Below are 12,794 nucleotides of genomic sequence, written 5' to 3'. Positions count from 1 at the left end.
TACAAGAGAATATAACAAGAAAATTAGAGATATAAAAAACATTTCCAGATTATGCCTAAAGAGGCTACAATTATAACGAAATAAAATGCAATTAAGTACTATAAAAACAAACTTATCGAGCATTTATTTTTATAATAGCTTAACGATAATAGACGACTTTGTCTAAATTTGATTTAAATTTATTCGTATATATTAATCTATGTCTATAAGTCCTAATAATCCAAAGGCAACGTTAAAGAAATAATTGTCAATATTTGTTAAGAGATTTTATAAAACACAAAATTACAGATTAAAGCAATATATTAATTCAATTTAGGTATTCAATGTATATTAAACATATTCAGATATTTTGTTAAATAAGTGGAATATTCACTATTTTCTTAAGCTGTAAATAAATTTATGGAATCCAATTTGTGTGACTCCAAAAGATATGTCCATCAAATGAAATTGCAGCCATTTCAACAAATGATAATTTCTAGTCAGCTGCATTTTTTTTTAACAACAATTGAGAAATTTTATAGCTATTATTAATCTGAGTTTGATAAAACTCCTTAAAGATTTGAGCAATTTACCATAGTAATTGCGCCAGCTATAAGGACCCTATGTGGAATATTCTGGCTTATTCTATTAAACTTTCTTTTTAAGTGTAATGCTGATTTTGAAATATTCTTTAAGTTTCCTCCTTTTTAACCCTACTGCAACTAATTGGATATTACCGCTTTACGCTAATTATCACTTATTGATTGCAGTTTTGAAAAATTTCCTCCTAACATCTTTGAGTAAAAAAGAGACCGAAAGAGAATAGAGTAAATGCCTGTACTTAATGCATGTTTACAGCCATGTTAATGTTAATGAAGCCCCCATCGTTTTATACAGTACAGGGGATAGCATAAATCCTGGTCTTAAGTGTTATGGCCTCAGTGTTCTCTTAGTTAAAACTTGGCGCATTAAACGCAGCGCTGACGACGACGATGACCATGAGAATTGCAGAAGAAAATTGAAAAAATGTTTATCTGCCAGCCATAAATTTAATTTTGGCAGCACCAGCATCCAGCCAGGGGAGTGAGTTGGCCAAATGGAAGGGGATTGGGTCTAATGAGCAAGCCAAAATAAATGAGGCTAATTTCGCGAGCACAATTTTAAATTGAGCTGCGCTTGCGAAATAATATCATGGCCACGTTAAATTATATTGCCTATGGATTTCATTAGTTTTTCTGTTATTGCGAGTAGAATTTCGGGTCGAATTTAAGAATTTATATCAACTTGATTTAATTTCTCGCGCCAAAAACTCTAGTAAAATATTTATGCTCCTTGGCCCGACGCCGCGAGTATGCTGGCCCAATAATAATAATTCTCTCTTGTATCTCTCTCTTTCTCATACATGTTCTTTCTTTCGTTTTTCCCGCATGTTTTTGCAGCTTCGATGTGCGCGATAATATGGCCCTAGAGCAACCCCGACACTGGTCAGCTCCGGAAGTCTTTGGCTCACGTGCCAAATTCCATTTTGACTCGCAGCCAGCCACATTGGAAATTAAGGTGAGCTCTCAACTTGTTACCCAACCATGCAACGATCCGAACATCAACAACAAGCTCATATATCCTCTCGTGTGTATAGGAAGAAAAAACAAGACTCATTTTTACCGTCTAACCTCATATCAAATATTTAAATATTCCATTCAATTTGCGTGTACCAGAAAAAAAAAAACAGCGAACTCTTTTATTTATTACTGCGTATTTTTAGGCTAGCTACAGCTCACATAATAAATAGAAATAGAATGATCGACTATAAGATACCCTGGGCCCAGATCTAAGATGTTTTAACCAGACAATCTACATTTTTATGCAATTTTCTGTACAAAAAGATGTAATGAAAAATGTCTACTTATGGTACAGTTTTAACATATTTCTATACAGAGTATTAGAATAAAGTAATCAGAATTGTATGTACAAAATATATGTGGATATTGATATTTATTACAATATGTTTTGTTCGAAATATTTTTAAAAACTTAAACTACCCATTTTTACACTTTGAATATAAAATAAATTATTAATTTAATATTCTATGTTTTGGGCAAGCCAATAAAATCTAATTTCACACTGTTATTGATAAATTTCTTTTAATCAAAGCAACATAATAATGATTAAATTTGATATGTTAGCGAAACTATGAGATACATGTTTAACAAGAACTAGTCGGAAAGGCTATATTCAGAGCCCCGACTATAAGAATACAAATTACATACTTTTAAGAGCTTATATTACTTTAAAAATTAATACTAACATTACTGGCATTCTGCTTAGCCGACCTTGTTGCGATGAGGTAGAATGATAGATAATAATAATAGATTACTTTAGTTACCAAAAAACGCGATGTATCTTATAGGCTATTTCCACGACCACTCACATTTGCCACATTTGCTCACATTTGATTGTGCCTCATATTTGGCTTTCCACGACCAAATGTAAAACTGTTGAGACACTTAAAGCAAAGCAGCTGTTCGACTTCTGTGCACAAATTATAAAAAGCAGACAATAACAACATTTTATTATTTATTGTGATATTATAATTGGCGCAAATTTAATGAATACCGATTTTATTGATGAAAACAGCTGGTTAAGGTGATAATTGCTTTTTTTTTTGAAGAGTTTATCGATAAACATCGCGTGTTCGATAAAAAAAATACTGAAATTCACAGGGTCAAATGACAAAAAATCATTCATTTTGAATGAGCCAAAATGATCATTCGGATTTTGTACTGAAATGAAGTCCACATTTCGGACAAATGATGAAAATGGCGTCGAATGAGCCAAATGTGCTGTCGTGGAAATAGGCTATTAAAGCCGATGGTGGGCGAAGGCAGAAGGGGCTTGGCAAAAATATAAAGCAAACTTGGTCTGCATCAAGACTATTGGAGTCTGTGTGAAAAACTTGGTTGCTCTAGCTTTTATGGTATATGAGATTTAGGTGCTCACACGAACAGGCAGCTGGACATACAATTCAACGGACAAAATACACCCTATTACATATTTAAGTAACGTGTATAAATATGCTTTTAGATATTTAGTAATTATAGGGACATCAAAATTCAAGAGGCTTCAAATATATTTCTGGGTTTTACTAACAATTTCGCATGCGTTGCAACAGCTTTGCTGAAATTTCGAATTGATATTAAGAATGCGCGTATTAAATTAAGCCAGTCCGAAAAACAGAAATCGGATGTAACAAACATGCTGAGAACAGATAGAAAAACAGAAAAGAAAAATAGGAAGAAAGAAAGAGAAAACAGCAATCCGAATGTTAAATGAAGGTAGAAAAGCTGTGACTGCTGTTGGGCAATGCGAAAACAAATTTAGATATCAAAAGTTGTTAAATTGCCTCGCGCACGCGAAATGTTTATTAATGTCTTGCATGTTTACAGATAACTTGATTTACCGTTATTGTCATGCAATGCACACACACCCACATACGAACTCCCAAACATATACACATGCATACACAGACACAGATATGTACAAACAAAACACTACACTTTCAATGTGGCAGCTACTTGAACTAACGCCTTGCCATGTCTTTTGCCACAAACAGTTGACTTTTAAAGGCCAAGTAACTTGGGTTTGGGTTCTGTCTTGGGTTCGGAGGAATCCTTGGCCAGTTTCTTGTTGAGTTTTGGGTGGAGTTCGGGGTTCTTCGTTAACGAGCTGCATGTACACACATTCGGAAATGAATGTGAAATGCACACGAAGAGGCAACCACATAAATTTGCCACTCACGGTTGCATCAACTTCATAATGCTGGCGGGACAAGCGGACAGGTTAGCAAAAATACTTATTCCACTTGAAGACTGGTAAGCTATGAATTATGTGCGACAAATGGTTCTGGGAGAGGTAGTTGACTTTATAAATTAGTTTTAATTACATTTCAATTGCCTGGCAATTAACCTTATGCCATTCACAGACAACTACTATAAATTACACAGACAACTGCAAATTACACACATATAATGTAGCTACAGTAAACTCAAACAAACAAGATATGGAGGTATTAATAAATATGATAGTTATTCTAGTGGAGAATTAGTTATTCTGGGGTGCCATAGAAATCGAAACCAAGCGAAAACCAAGCGAAAACCAACCAAAAAACAACTTTAGGAGATTTAGGTGACACAGACCCCAGTTCAAGATCATTTTTAAATCTCCATCACTTTGGCCGGAGATTTGATCAAGTTCACTAATATAATAAATAAAAAGTGTTAATGTTTTAGTAAGCTGAAGAGTTTATTGTAAATTAAAAAAAGTTAATACAGCACTTCTATTTTTCATTAAGTGGCAACTTTTCCAGTGTTTGTGGTATGTGTTAATGTCTTCCGTAAGAAGAAGAGCTGGGTTGCTTACACAAAGTGAGAAAGAGATGGCATGTCTCCTTCGATTAAATTAAAAGTCATCATAGATGTATCCTTGTCGACACGGTAGTTATATCGAAATCTGTTGAAAATAAGAAAAGCTATAATTTGTCTGTGTTTGTACATAATCAACATAAGAAGCGAAGAAACCTGTGATCGATCCTTTTCTTTCTCTCTGCAAGAAATCAATGGCCAGCAATCTTGCAAGAGGTATCTGTTGAATTTTCTTTCTTCACTTAAGCTTTACACAAATGTAAACAAACCAATTTGCCATTCACAAATATTCGAATAAGAGACTAAGCAGCCGACATGATCGCAGGGTTGTCACACTACTTACTTTTTTGGCGGGCAAAATAATTGAAATTTTTTGTATTTAATTTACAAGCGATTAGTCACAAAAATATTGTTATTTTCTCACTTGTCAAATAAATTATTAACTCTAACTTTAAAAACAAACTAAACACTTAACAATACATTTTAGTAAATTTTTTTGGTGAACGGTAGCAACTCTTTGTTGCTGTTCTCGTTTTGCGCGTTTACTCGGACTGTAAAAAGAGACAAGTTTATTGTCATTTCTGTAATTTCTAACAGTAAATATGGTACATTATTATGAATTATTACATTAAGCTTGTTGTTTAATTTTAATTGTAATTGGTAAAATAAATACAAAAGATACTTAAGCAACTATTTTACCTGGTACGAAGCAGGGAAAGCAGCATTGGCGCCTTCTATAGTAGCTTGTATGTTACTAATGTTTCTAGATTTGAATAGATTTGTCTCTGTATGATAGATATTTTGCAGTACTTTCAACTCCAGCTTGAAAGCATTTCATGAAATAAATAGGTTGCTTTGGCAATTAAAAATCAGAAGTGGATCCTTTATATTTAAGATTTATTTGCTTTGACTCTGATACCTCAATTGAACAGAGAAATTAGAATCAGTGAAGCTTTAATAATAAAATGTTACCTTTCAAATCAATGACAACAACGATAAACTGCACAACAATAATTAACTTGAGTGCATAATTGACCAAACTAAGCAGCTGTTCAATAGGTGAACACACGTATACATACATACATACATACTATGTGCCTTGTCTGCATTTGTCAGTACGTCTCAATTTCTGTTGAGTTGACCACAGTTCAGACCACACAGTCGTACAACTTAAGTGACAAGCAATAATTGAAAATTACATGGCCAGAAAACGGAGTTGTATTTGTAGCTGTGTGTGTACTGTATATACGTGTGTATGCTAATGATGTGTTTCCTATCACAATAATAAATGGAATGAAATTTTGCAGGATATCAAGCGTCATGATCAAGGCATTTACCGTTGCCGTGTGGATTTTCGCACAGCTCAAACGCAAAGCTTCCGTTTCAATTTGTCTGTAATAAGTAAGTATCGAAAATGATGACGTATATCGTACATATATCTAACAATCTATCAATTTATCAATCTCTCAATTTATCCATCTGTCTGTGTGTGTGTCTTTTTGTGCTCTTTTGTTGTTTTAGTACTTCCGGAGCAGCCCATCATACTGGACCGTTGGGGTCGTCAGCTGAATGGCACACAATTGGGTCCTAAGCAGGAGGGAGACGATATTGTTATCACTTGTCGTGTGGTGGGTGGTAAGTAAACGAAACAACTTAACCCTAGACGACCACGCCCTAAATCCCCTTCGTTCCTTCAATATCCCAATACAAGTTGTGCTCCTATATATGTATTGCCCACACATGGCTATATCCGTTCGCCCGGCTAGACAATTTCCTGTTAATTTCCTTAAAAGCTTTGGTCGACGAAAAAAAAAGCCCGTATAAACTAGGAAAAACGCCGAAAACCTCAAGCCGCATTGCCTGCAAATGAAAATATCACAAAGTTTGCTTTGCATTTGAAAACGATTTGCTTTGCTTTCGTTTTCCATTGCGCTCTATTTTTTCAAGCTTGACTTTTTAATTTGCACTATTTCTGGCAGAGCCCACCATTTCTCCCTAAACTTGTGCTCCTCTTCGGTCTCATATATAAGTACATTGTTTTTGTCTTTTTGCCCTTCTGTGACTATTTGATAGGTCGTCCACAACCGCAGGTACGCTGGCTCGTAAATGGACTACTTGTCGACAATCAAAACGAGCACAATTCCGGTGATGTTATCGAGAATCGACTGTTGTGGCCATCGGTGCAGCGTAACGATTTAAATTCCGTATTCACATGTCAAGCATTGAATACGCAATTAGATAAGCCCAAGGAGAAGAGCTTCATACTGGATATGCACTGTAAGTACCGGCAATGCCAATCAATTCTTTGGATAATAAAATTGTTCAAAATATTTAGAACAGTTTGCCTTATATTGTCGCCGAGGTTCATTTAACCCGTCGAAAGAGACCTTTGATCTATAGGCACAGAGGTCGTTTATAGTTTCAGTTTTTAAAGAAGAAATTTTGGCTTTGACTTGCAAGAATTGCTCAACTTTTAAAGTTTGTCTACACTGAAGATTATGTTTTGTTTTCTCTCCTGTCATTGCTCATGCAAGACAAAGACAATAATTATCAAAGTGTTTTTGTAAATAATTTTCGATTGGAAGGCCGATCTAGATTCTCAATATTTTATTTAAGCATAAGAAAATATTAGTTGTCAAGCTCAACACTTGTTTAATTGAGTTAATATTGCCTTTTGGTCTTACAATAACTAAATATATATTAACAAGTAATTTGCAATTTCAAGCAAACAATTTTCCACTAACGTAATCCACTTATATTGTTTTTTTTTAGAAGCAAATTTTATCGTTAACTTGTAAACAAAACTTCTATTCTAAGTAGTTACTGTTAAGATACTTTTTTTTTTTTTTTTTTGTGAGGCCGAGTCGACTTAATATTATCTGATTTCGAGGTTAGCAGACCGCATTAGAAAAATGTATTGACTGTTATTTGCGTCCTTTGGAAATAAGTCCATGTTCAATAAAATTTTTTTCTTTATTAAATGTTTAGTCCGACTTTCAGTAAACAAAATTTTTGTTCAGTTTTCTAACGTCTTATAAGTATATGTAGAATGAGTTAAATAAGGTTAATTACTTCTCGTCCTACCTTCTCAAAGTAGCAGTTAAATAATTACATGTTTACAAATGTGAATGAATGTCGAGGCGTTAACAGGCGATAACCTCGCTCCATTTCATCCGATGCATGGAGAGTAGGTTTATATGTAAGTAAAGAACAGCGCAAAAACAACAAAACTGAACAGCTAGGACAACAAAAGCTGGCCAGGTCCTAGAGCGTCATAAGACCTTTGGAGGTCTTTAGAGTCACATGGCGTCAACACTTGAAAACTTGGACAAGACGGTCTATAGTCGTACACGTATTACTTGTAGACACAAATTGTTAATTGCTCTGCCTACTAACGAAGACGAAAAATGACTCATAATTATCCAGGGTAACATAAGAAGAGTGAATAGTGTTTGAAAACGTAAAAAAACGTTATTTATCAATAATTGAATTTGGAAAATAAAGACATATTTTTAAATATTTTAAAATATCTTTTGTCAATTTAATAACGATTATCGTAAATTGATTTTAAGATAGGAAGAACAAATTTTGCTGATTTCTTGAACTAAAAATCACCCCATACAATTAATATACCTATTAGAATAACATAAATAGAGTGTTTAACTATAGTTATAAAATGTAAAGTAAAATTTTAATTACATGGACTCGTCATTTTACTCTAAAATATTGGTTATAATTATAAGAATCGCAGTAAAAACCAATCTGGAGCGCTGATTAATAAAAAAAATATTAGAATTAAAGTAAATATAAGATAATCTAGGGAAGTTTTTCCAGTTTTTTAAATAAATTGAGATATGTTATAATAGAATATTGATAATACTTAAAAAATATCTTATCTTTCTCATCTACTATTATTATTTTTAGTGAAACCATTGACTGTTAATATACTGGACCCCCCCAGCTCAATGATTGCCGATCGTCGTTACGAAGTCACCTGCGAGTCGTCCGGTTCACGTCCCAATGCCATCATCACGTGGTACAAGGGAAAGCGTCAATTGCGACGCACAAAGGTAAGTGCTGGAAATGGGAAAAGGGGAAGGACAAGAATAGATAGGACTCTCACATGACCGCAATTGACGTTCTGTGGTATAGGGTTCCGGGGGGATGGAGGGGTGTTAACTGACTCACGTTCAGCTCGATAAGTTATTGTGTTTGCACAGTCATGGCACACACAAACGTGGCTCGTAACTCTTGCTCGGCGACAAAGGGTGGGTGTGGGAGGCGGGGGTTAAGGAAACACCCACTTGTTGTCCCTGGGCGTGGCTTACACTCGCCATGACGCTAACCGCTCCCCACCACCGAATAGAATAAACACAGATAATGTGATATAAACTCCACAATACACAACAATTCACTCGCCCTTCCTCATCCCTTTTAGCTTGGTTCGCTTTTGCTTTGCTATTTTCATTTTCTTTTTCCTTTGTTTTTTTTTTGTACTGCTTCAACTTTGGACAAATTTATGGGAGTTTTAGCGCAATTTTGTTGCAATTCATTTTTGCGCCGCTTCCCCTCAGCCCTCTACGCCTTTCCCCTAGTCTGAGCTGTTGTTGTTTACGTCCATGTCTGTCCGCCCTATATGCATACTCGTTTATGCATACCGCTGCTGATTGCTTTGCCGTTTGCAGCTACACTCCTTTAAAGACCGGAAATGTTTTTCAGTAGTTTTCACGTGGCATAAAGTTGCTGTAATGCGGCAAAAGGCCTTCACAGCCATCCAGCCAGATAGTCGACGGACCTGGTTTAAGCCATGTTCTACATGCCTTTTGGTACCTTACTTTGTCTCTAATGTGTGGGCGTTGTGGGTGGCAATAGTCTACGTGTGGGTGAGTGTGTGAGGGCCCTCCAAACATGTGGATGTTACGAGTATAAAGTAAGGTCTAACAACCTTATAGAAGCTCCGACATTAATCAGCGTTTGGAGGCCGACGGACGACCACGACTCACTACACTCGAATTGAAGCTAATTAGGGTAGCCATGGAGAGCTAAACATGTTATTTCCAGTATTGCAATCTTTTAGAGGAGTCAAGCGGCAGTGTAGTAATTCAATTGCGATGATACATATACAGGATGTCCTTAAAATCGTTTAAAAAAAACTCGTCCCATTTTTACTGAAAGATTCACTTAAAATTAAACTTTAATAAAATAGTTTTCAATCTGATTTTTAAATCAGTTGTACTTAGTTCAGAAAAAAAACAAACAAATTGAATTATTTCCATCAACAAATTTAAAATTAAAATTAAAATTTTTATTTGTAGCATCATTTTAAATGATTTAAATAATTTATTTAAATAAATAAATAAACTAATAATATTTTGCTTTTTTTTGTATATTTTCTGTTTTCTAATTATAATGCACTTTACAATTTCAATTTTTGTGAATGTTTACTTTTATTAAAAACAAGTACAAATTAATGTTTTTTAGACCTCAATAAAGACTTGATTTTAATGACAAAATAAATATTGCTACTTAATGTTGCTATTTGTTAAAATAATTATAACTTGAACCTTTATTTTAAATTTTTTCTTTTATAGATAACAGAGAAACCTAATAACTCTTTATTTATAATTAATTATATCCAGACAATAAAAAAAATGATTGCGTTGCTTAGAATTATTATAATCTTTGTTTCAATTTCAATCAGAGAAATTTAAAAGAAATCTTACACATCATCATGTCATTTAAATTTAATGTCGTTGTCAAATAATTATCGTTTATTTTTTGTTGCGTCGGACATGTATTTAAAATACGGTTTTATTTGAGAGGAGTAAAGGGCGAGAAAGGCGTGAAATCGGGTCGGTAACTGGCAGACTATTAACACCTTAATGCCACTTAAAAGCGAAAAGCACTAACACCCACTCCACACTCCTCCATTCTGCTCGGGGCAAGGCCATCGACGCCATCGGGTGGACCACATGTGTCTGCATATTTCAGGGCTGGCACAAGCAGGCAGGGGACGAGGCGCTTAGCCAAGTTAGTGTCTGGCCGCTAGGGGGAGACACTGTTCAAAATGAACATTTTATGACCCGTTCAACTAACAGCAAGAATAACGACTACGAAAGCACAACTAATTATGTGTTGTTTGGCGCTATAAAATTTATAATACCCACACAAGTCACATAAAACCCGAAGTATGCAGCAATAAATTTTAAATTGCAAACATAAAATATTTCGACAAATTTGCAAAAAACCAAAACACACAAAGAAAACAGACGAACGTTGGGAGAATTGCGCCTCAGGAATAAAGGGGGGATCCTGGGGAGAATTGGTTCAAGTCTGACGAAACTTAATTAATGCAGAAACATTTTCAGGACGACATATCAAAGAACTCGACACGCTCGGAGCTGAGCTTTGTGCCCACCACAGACGACGATGGCAAATCGATAACATGCCGTGCGGAAAATCCAAATGTGAATGGCCTTTATTTGGAGACCATGTGGAAATTGAATGTCGTTTGTAAGTATTACAAATTGTGTTTAAGTATAAAAAATAAGAAAAATAAAACCATACCAAAAAAAAAATTAAGAAGGAACGAAACGAAATCGAGAAAGAGAAGGAAAAAAGCAAGCATTGCCGACAGCTACCAAAAGGTAGACAGCTCGCTAAATTTATTACGTCGGCGATGTCGACGTCGCCGTTGAAAGCCTTTAAAATGCAAATAAATCAAAGACAAATGACAAATTGTGAATAATTTGCCAAGGGCCAGAAGGCAGCCGACGCGGCAGCAGTAACCCCCCCTCTTTGTCCCATTCCCTAGCCGTTCTCCTCCACAAGTGAAATATGTGGGCAAACAAATTGTATGGCAGGCGCTTAAATTAAATGAAGGACTTTCTATATATAACCCATACTACAAAACCAAACAACAATAATATCAAAGTAGGACCTTCTGCTGGCAAAAGAACTCTAAAGCACTGGAGCCTAGATCGCGTTCATCTAAACTCTTACATACTTTTTTTATTTATATTGATAATTTAAATTTTAAAATTTTAATTCCTTTGCAGACCCCTGCGAGCTTAGTTGAAATACGACATACAAAATTTGCATACTTAACCTTACTTTTGAACAGTTGCTGGATGGTGGATCAATTTATATTAATTGTGGTCAGAATGTATAGCACAACACATAATGAATTTTTTGAGAGTTTTAAAGATGGATTTTTGAACGATCCTTCCTCCCAAACATTATAGATAATATCGCTTAATTTTTATTTAAAAAAAATTTAAAATTTTTTAAATATTTTGTTGGGTATGATGTATTCGAACTTTACTTTATGCTAAAATGGTATTATTATATTATTATTATAGTCAATAGCCCCTTATAATCATAGCAAGCAACTATAAAAATCTTTATATAGCACATAAAGAAGTTTGTGCAAATTATATAGTCAATGGGTCAATAGCCACAAAATACTGCGGACATCGTAAAGTTCCAAAGTCAGAGAGTACTGCGCGCGTTACGTATACGTCGTGTTGCCGCTGCAAATGTATTTTATTATTTCGTCTGTGTGTACAATTGTACAAATATACTTATACTATATACATACATGCATGTACGGAATGTACTCATTCGGCACATCACGTAATGTTGTTTCTTTGCTTTTAACTTCCTCAAATATTAAATTTTTACTGCAATCTGCTGCCAGGCGCAAACAGAGAGAGGAAAGAAAAAGAAAAACATTTGCTGGTTAGGCTCCACGTAAAAACATAAGGTGATATTATAAATTATATTTATTTTTTATGCGCCATACATACTTTTTAGCTTCATATTTTATATTTTAGAATATTATTTTTTATTTGTTTGTTTTGCGCCTCGTCGCCGCAACGTTTGCTTCACATTGATGCAAATAAACTTTATGATCGGCACGTACGCTAAAATACTCATATAAATTCATATACATACTTTAGATGTATTTGTGTTCCACACAGAAAGCAAATGTTTAACTTTTGAAAAAAAAAATAAGCTCAACAATAAAGAAGAAAACAAATTTAGCTTTTTAATTTAAGCTCTTGAAATATTTGCGCGAAATACACTTCATTATTTAATGAATTCCATTGAGATAGGAGCTTTGCTAAGAACCAAGAAATGGATAACTTTATAAGTTTAGTTTAGTGCAGAAATTGCACATATTATGTATAAGCAAGTTGGAATGCTTTGGATTACATATATTTTGTAAAAGTAAAAATACTTATAATTAATTTAAAGCTAGTTGGAAAGGTTATAGTCGAAGTCCCGACCATAAAATACCCGTTACTTATTTCAATATATATAAAAGTACTTTAAAGAAGTTACTTTTATTGATTTAAAAATAAAAATTCGCACATACGGACGGACGGACAGACA

General features: G+C 34.4%; 1 protein-coding gene across 1 annotated transcript in view; it reads left to right on the top strand.

The window, feature by feature from the left end:
* The window catches only part of LOC117781279 (nephrin), a 44,729-nt gene that overhangs the window by 6,876 nt on the left and 25,059 nt on the right, over positions 1–12,794 (top strand). The window contains 6 exon segments of the mRNA XM_034618031.1: positions 1,419–1,536; positions 5,714–5,798; positions 5,919–6,032; positions 6,471–6,674; positions 8,322–8,467; positions 10,766–10,910. Coding sequence (XP_034473922.1) covers positions 1,419–1,536; positions 5,714–5,798; positions 5,919–6,032; positions 6,471–6,674; positions 8,322–8,467; positions 10,766–10,910 — 812 coding nt within the window.

The sequence above is a fragment of the Drosophila innubila genome (assembly GCF_004354385.1).
Source record: "Drosophila innubila isolate TH190305 chromosome 2L unlocalized genomic scaffold, UK_Dinn_1.0 4_B_2L, whole genome shotgun sequence".
Taxonomy (NCBI): domain Eukaryota; kingdom Metazoa; phylum Arthropoda; class Insecta; order Diptera; family Drosophilidae; genus Drosophila; species Drosophila innubila.
This window is presented reverse-complemented; position numbering and strand designations above follow the sequence as displayed.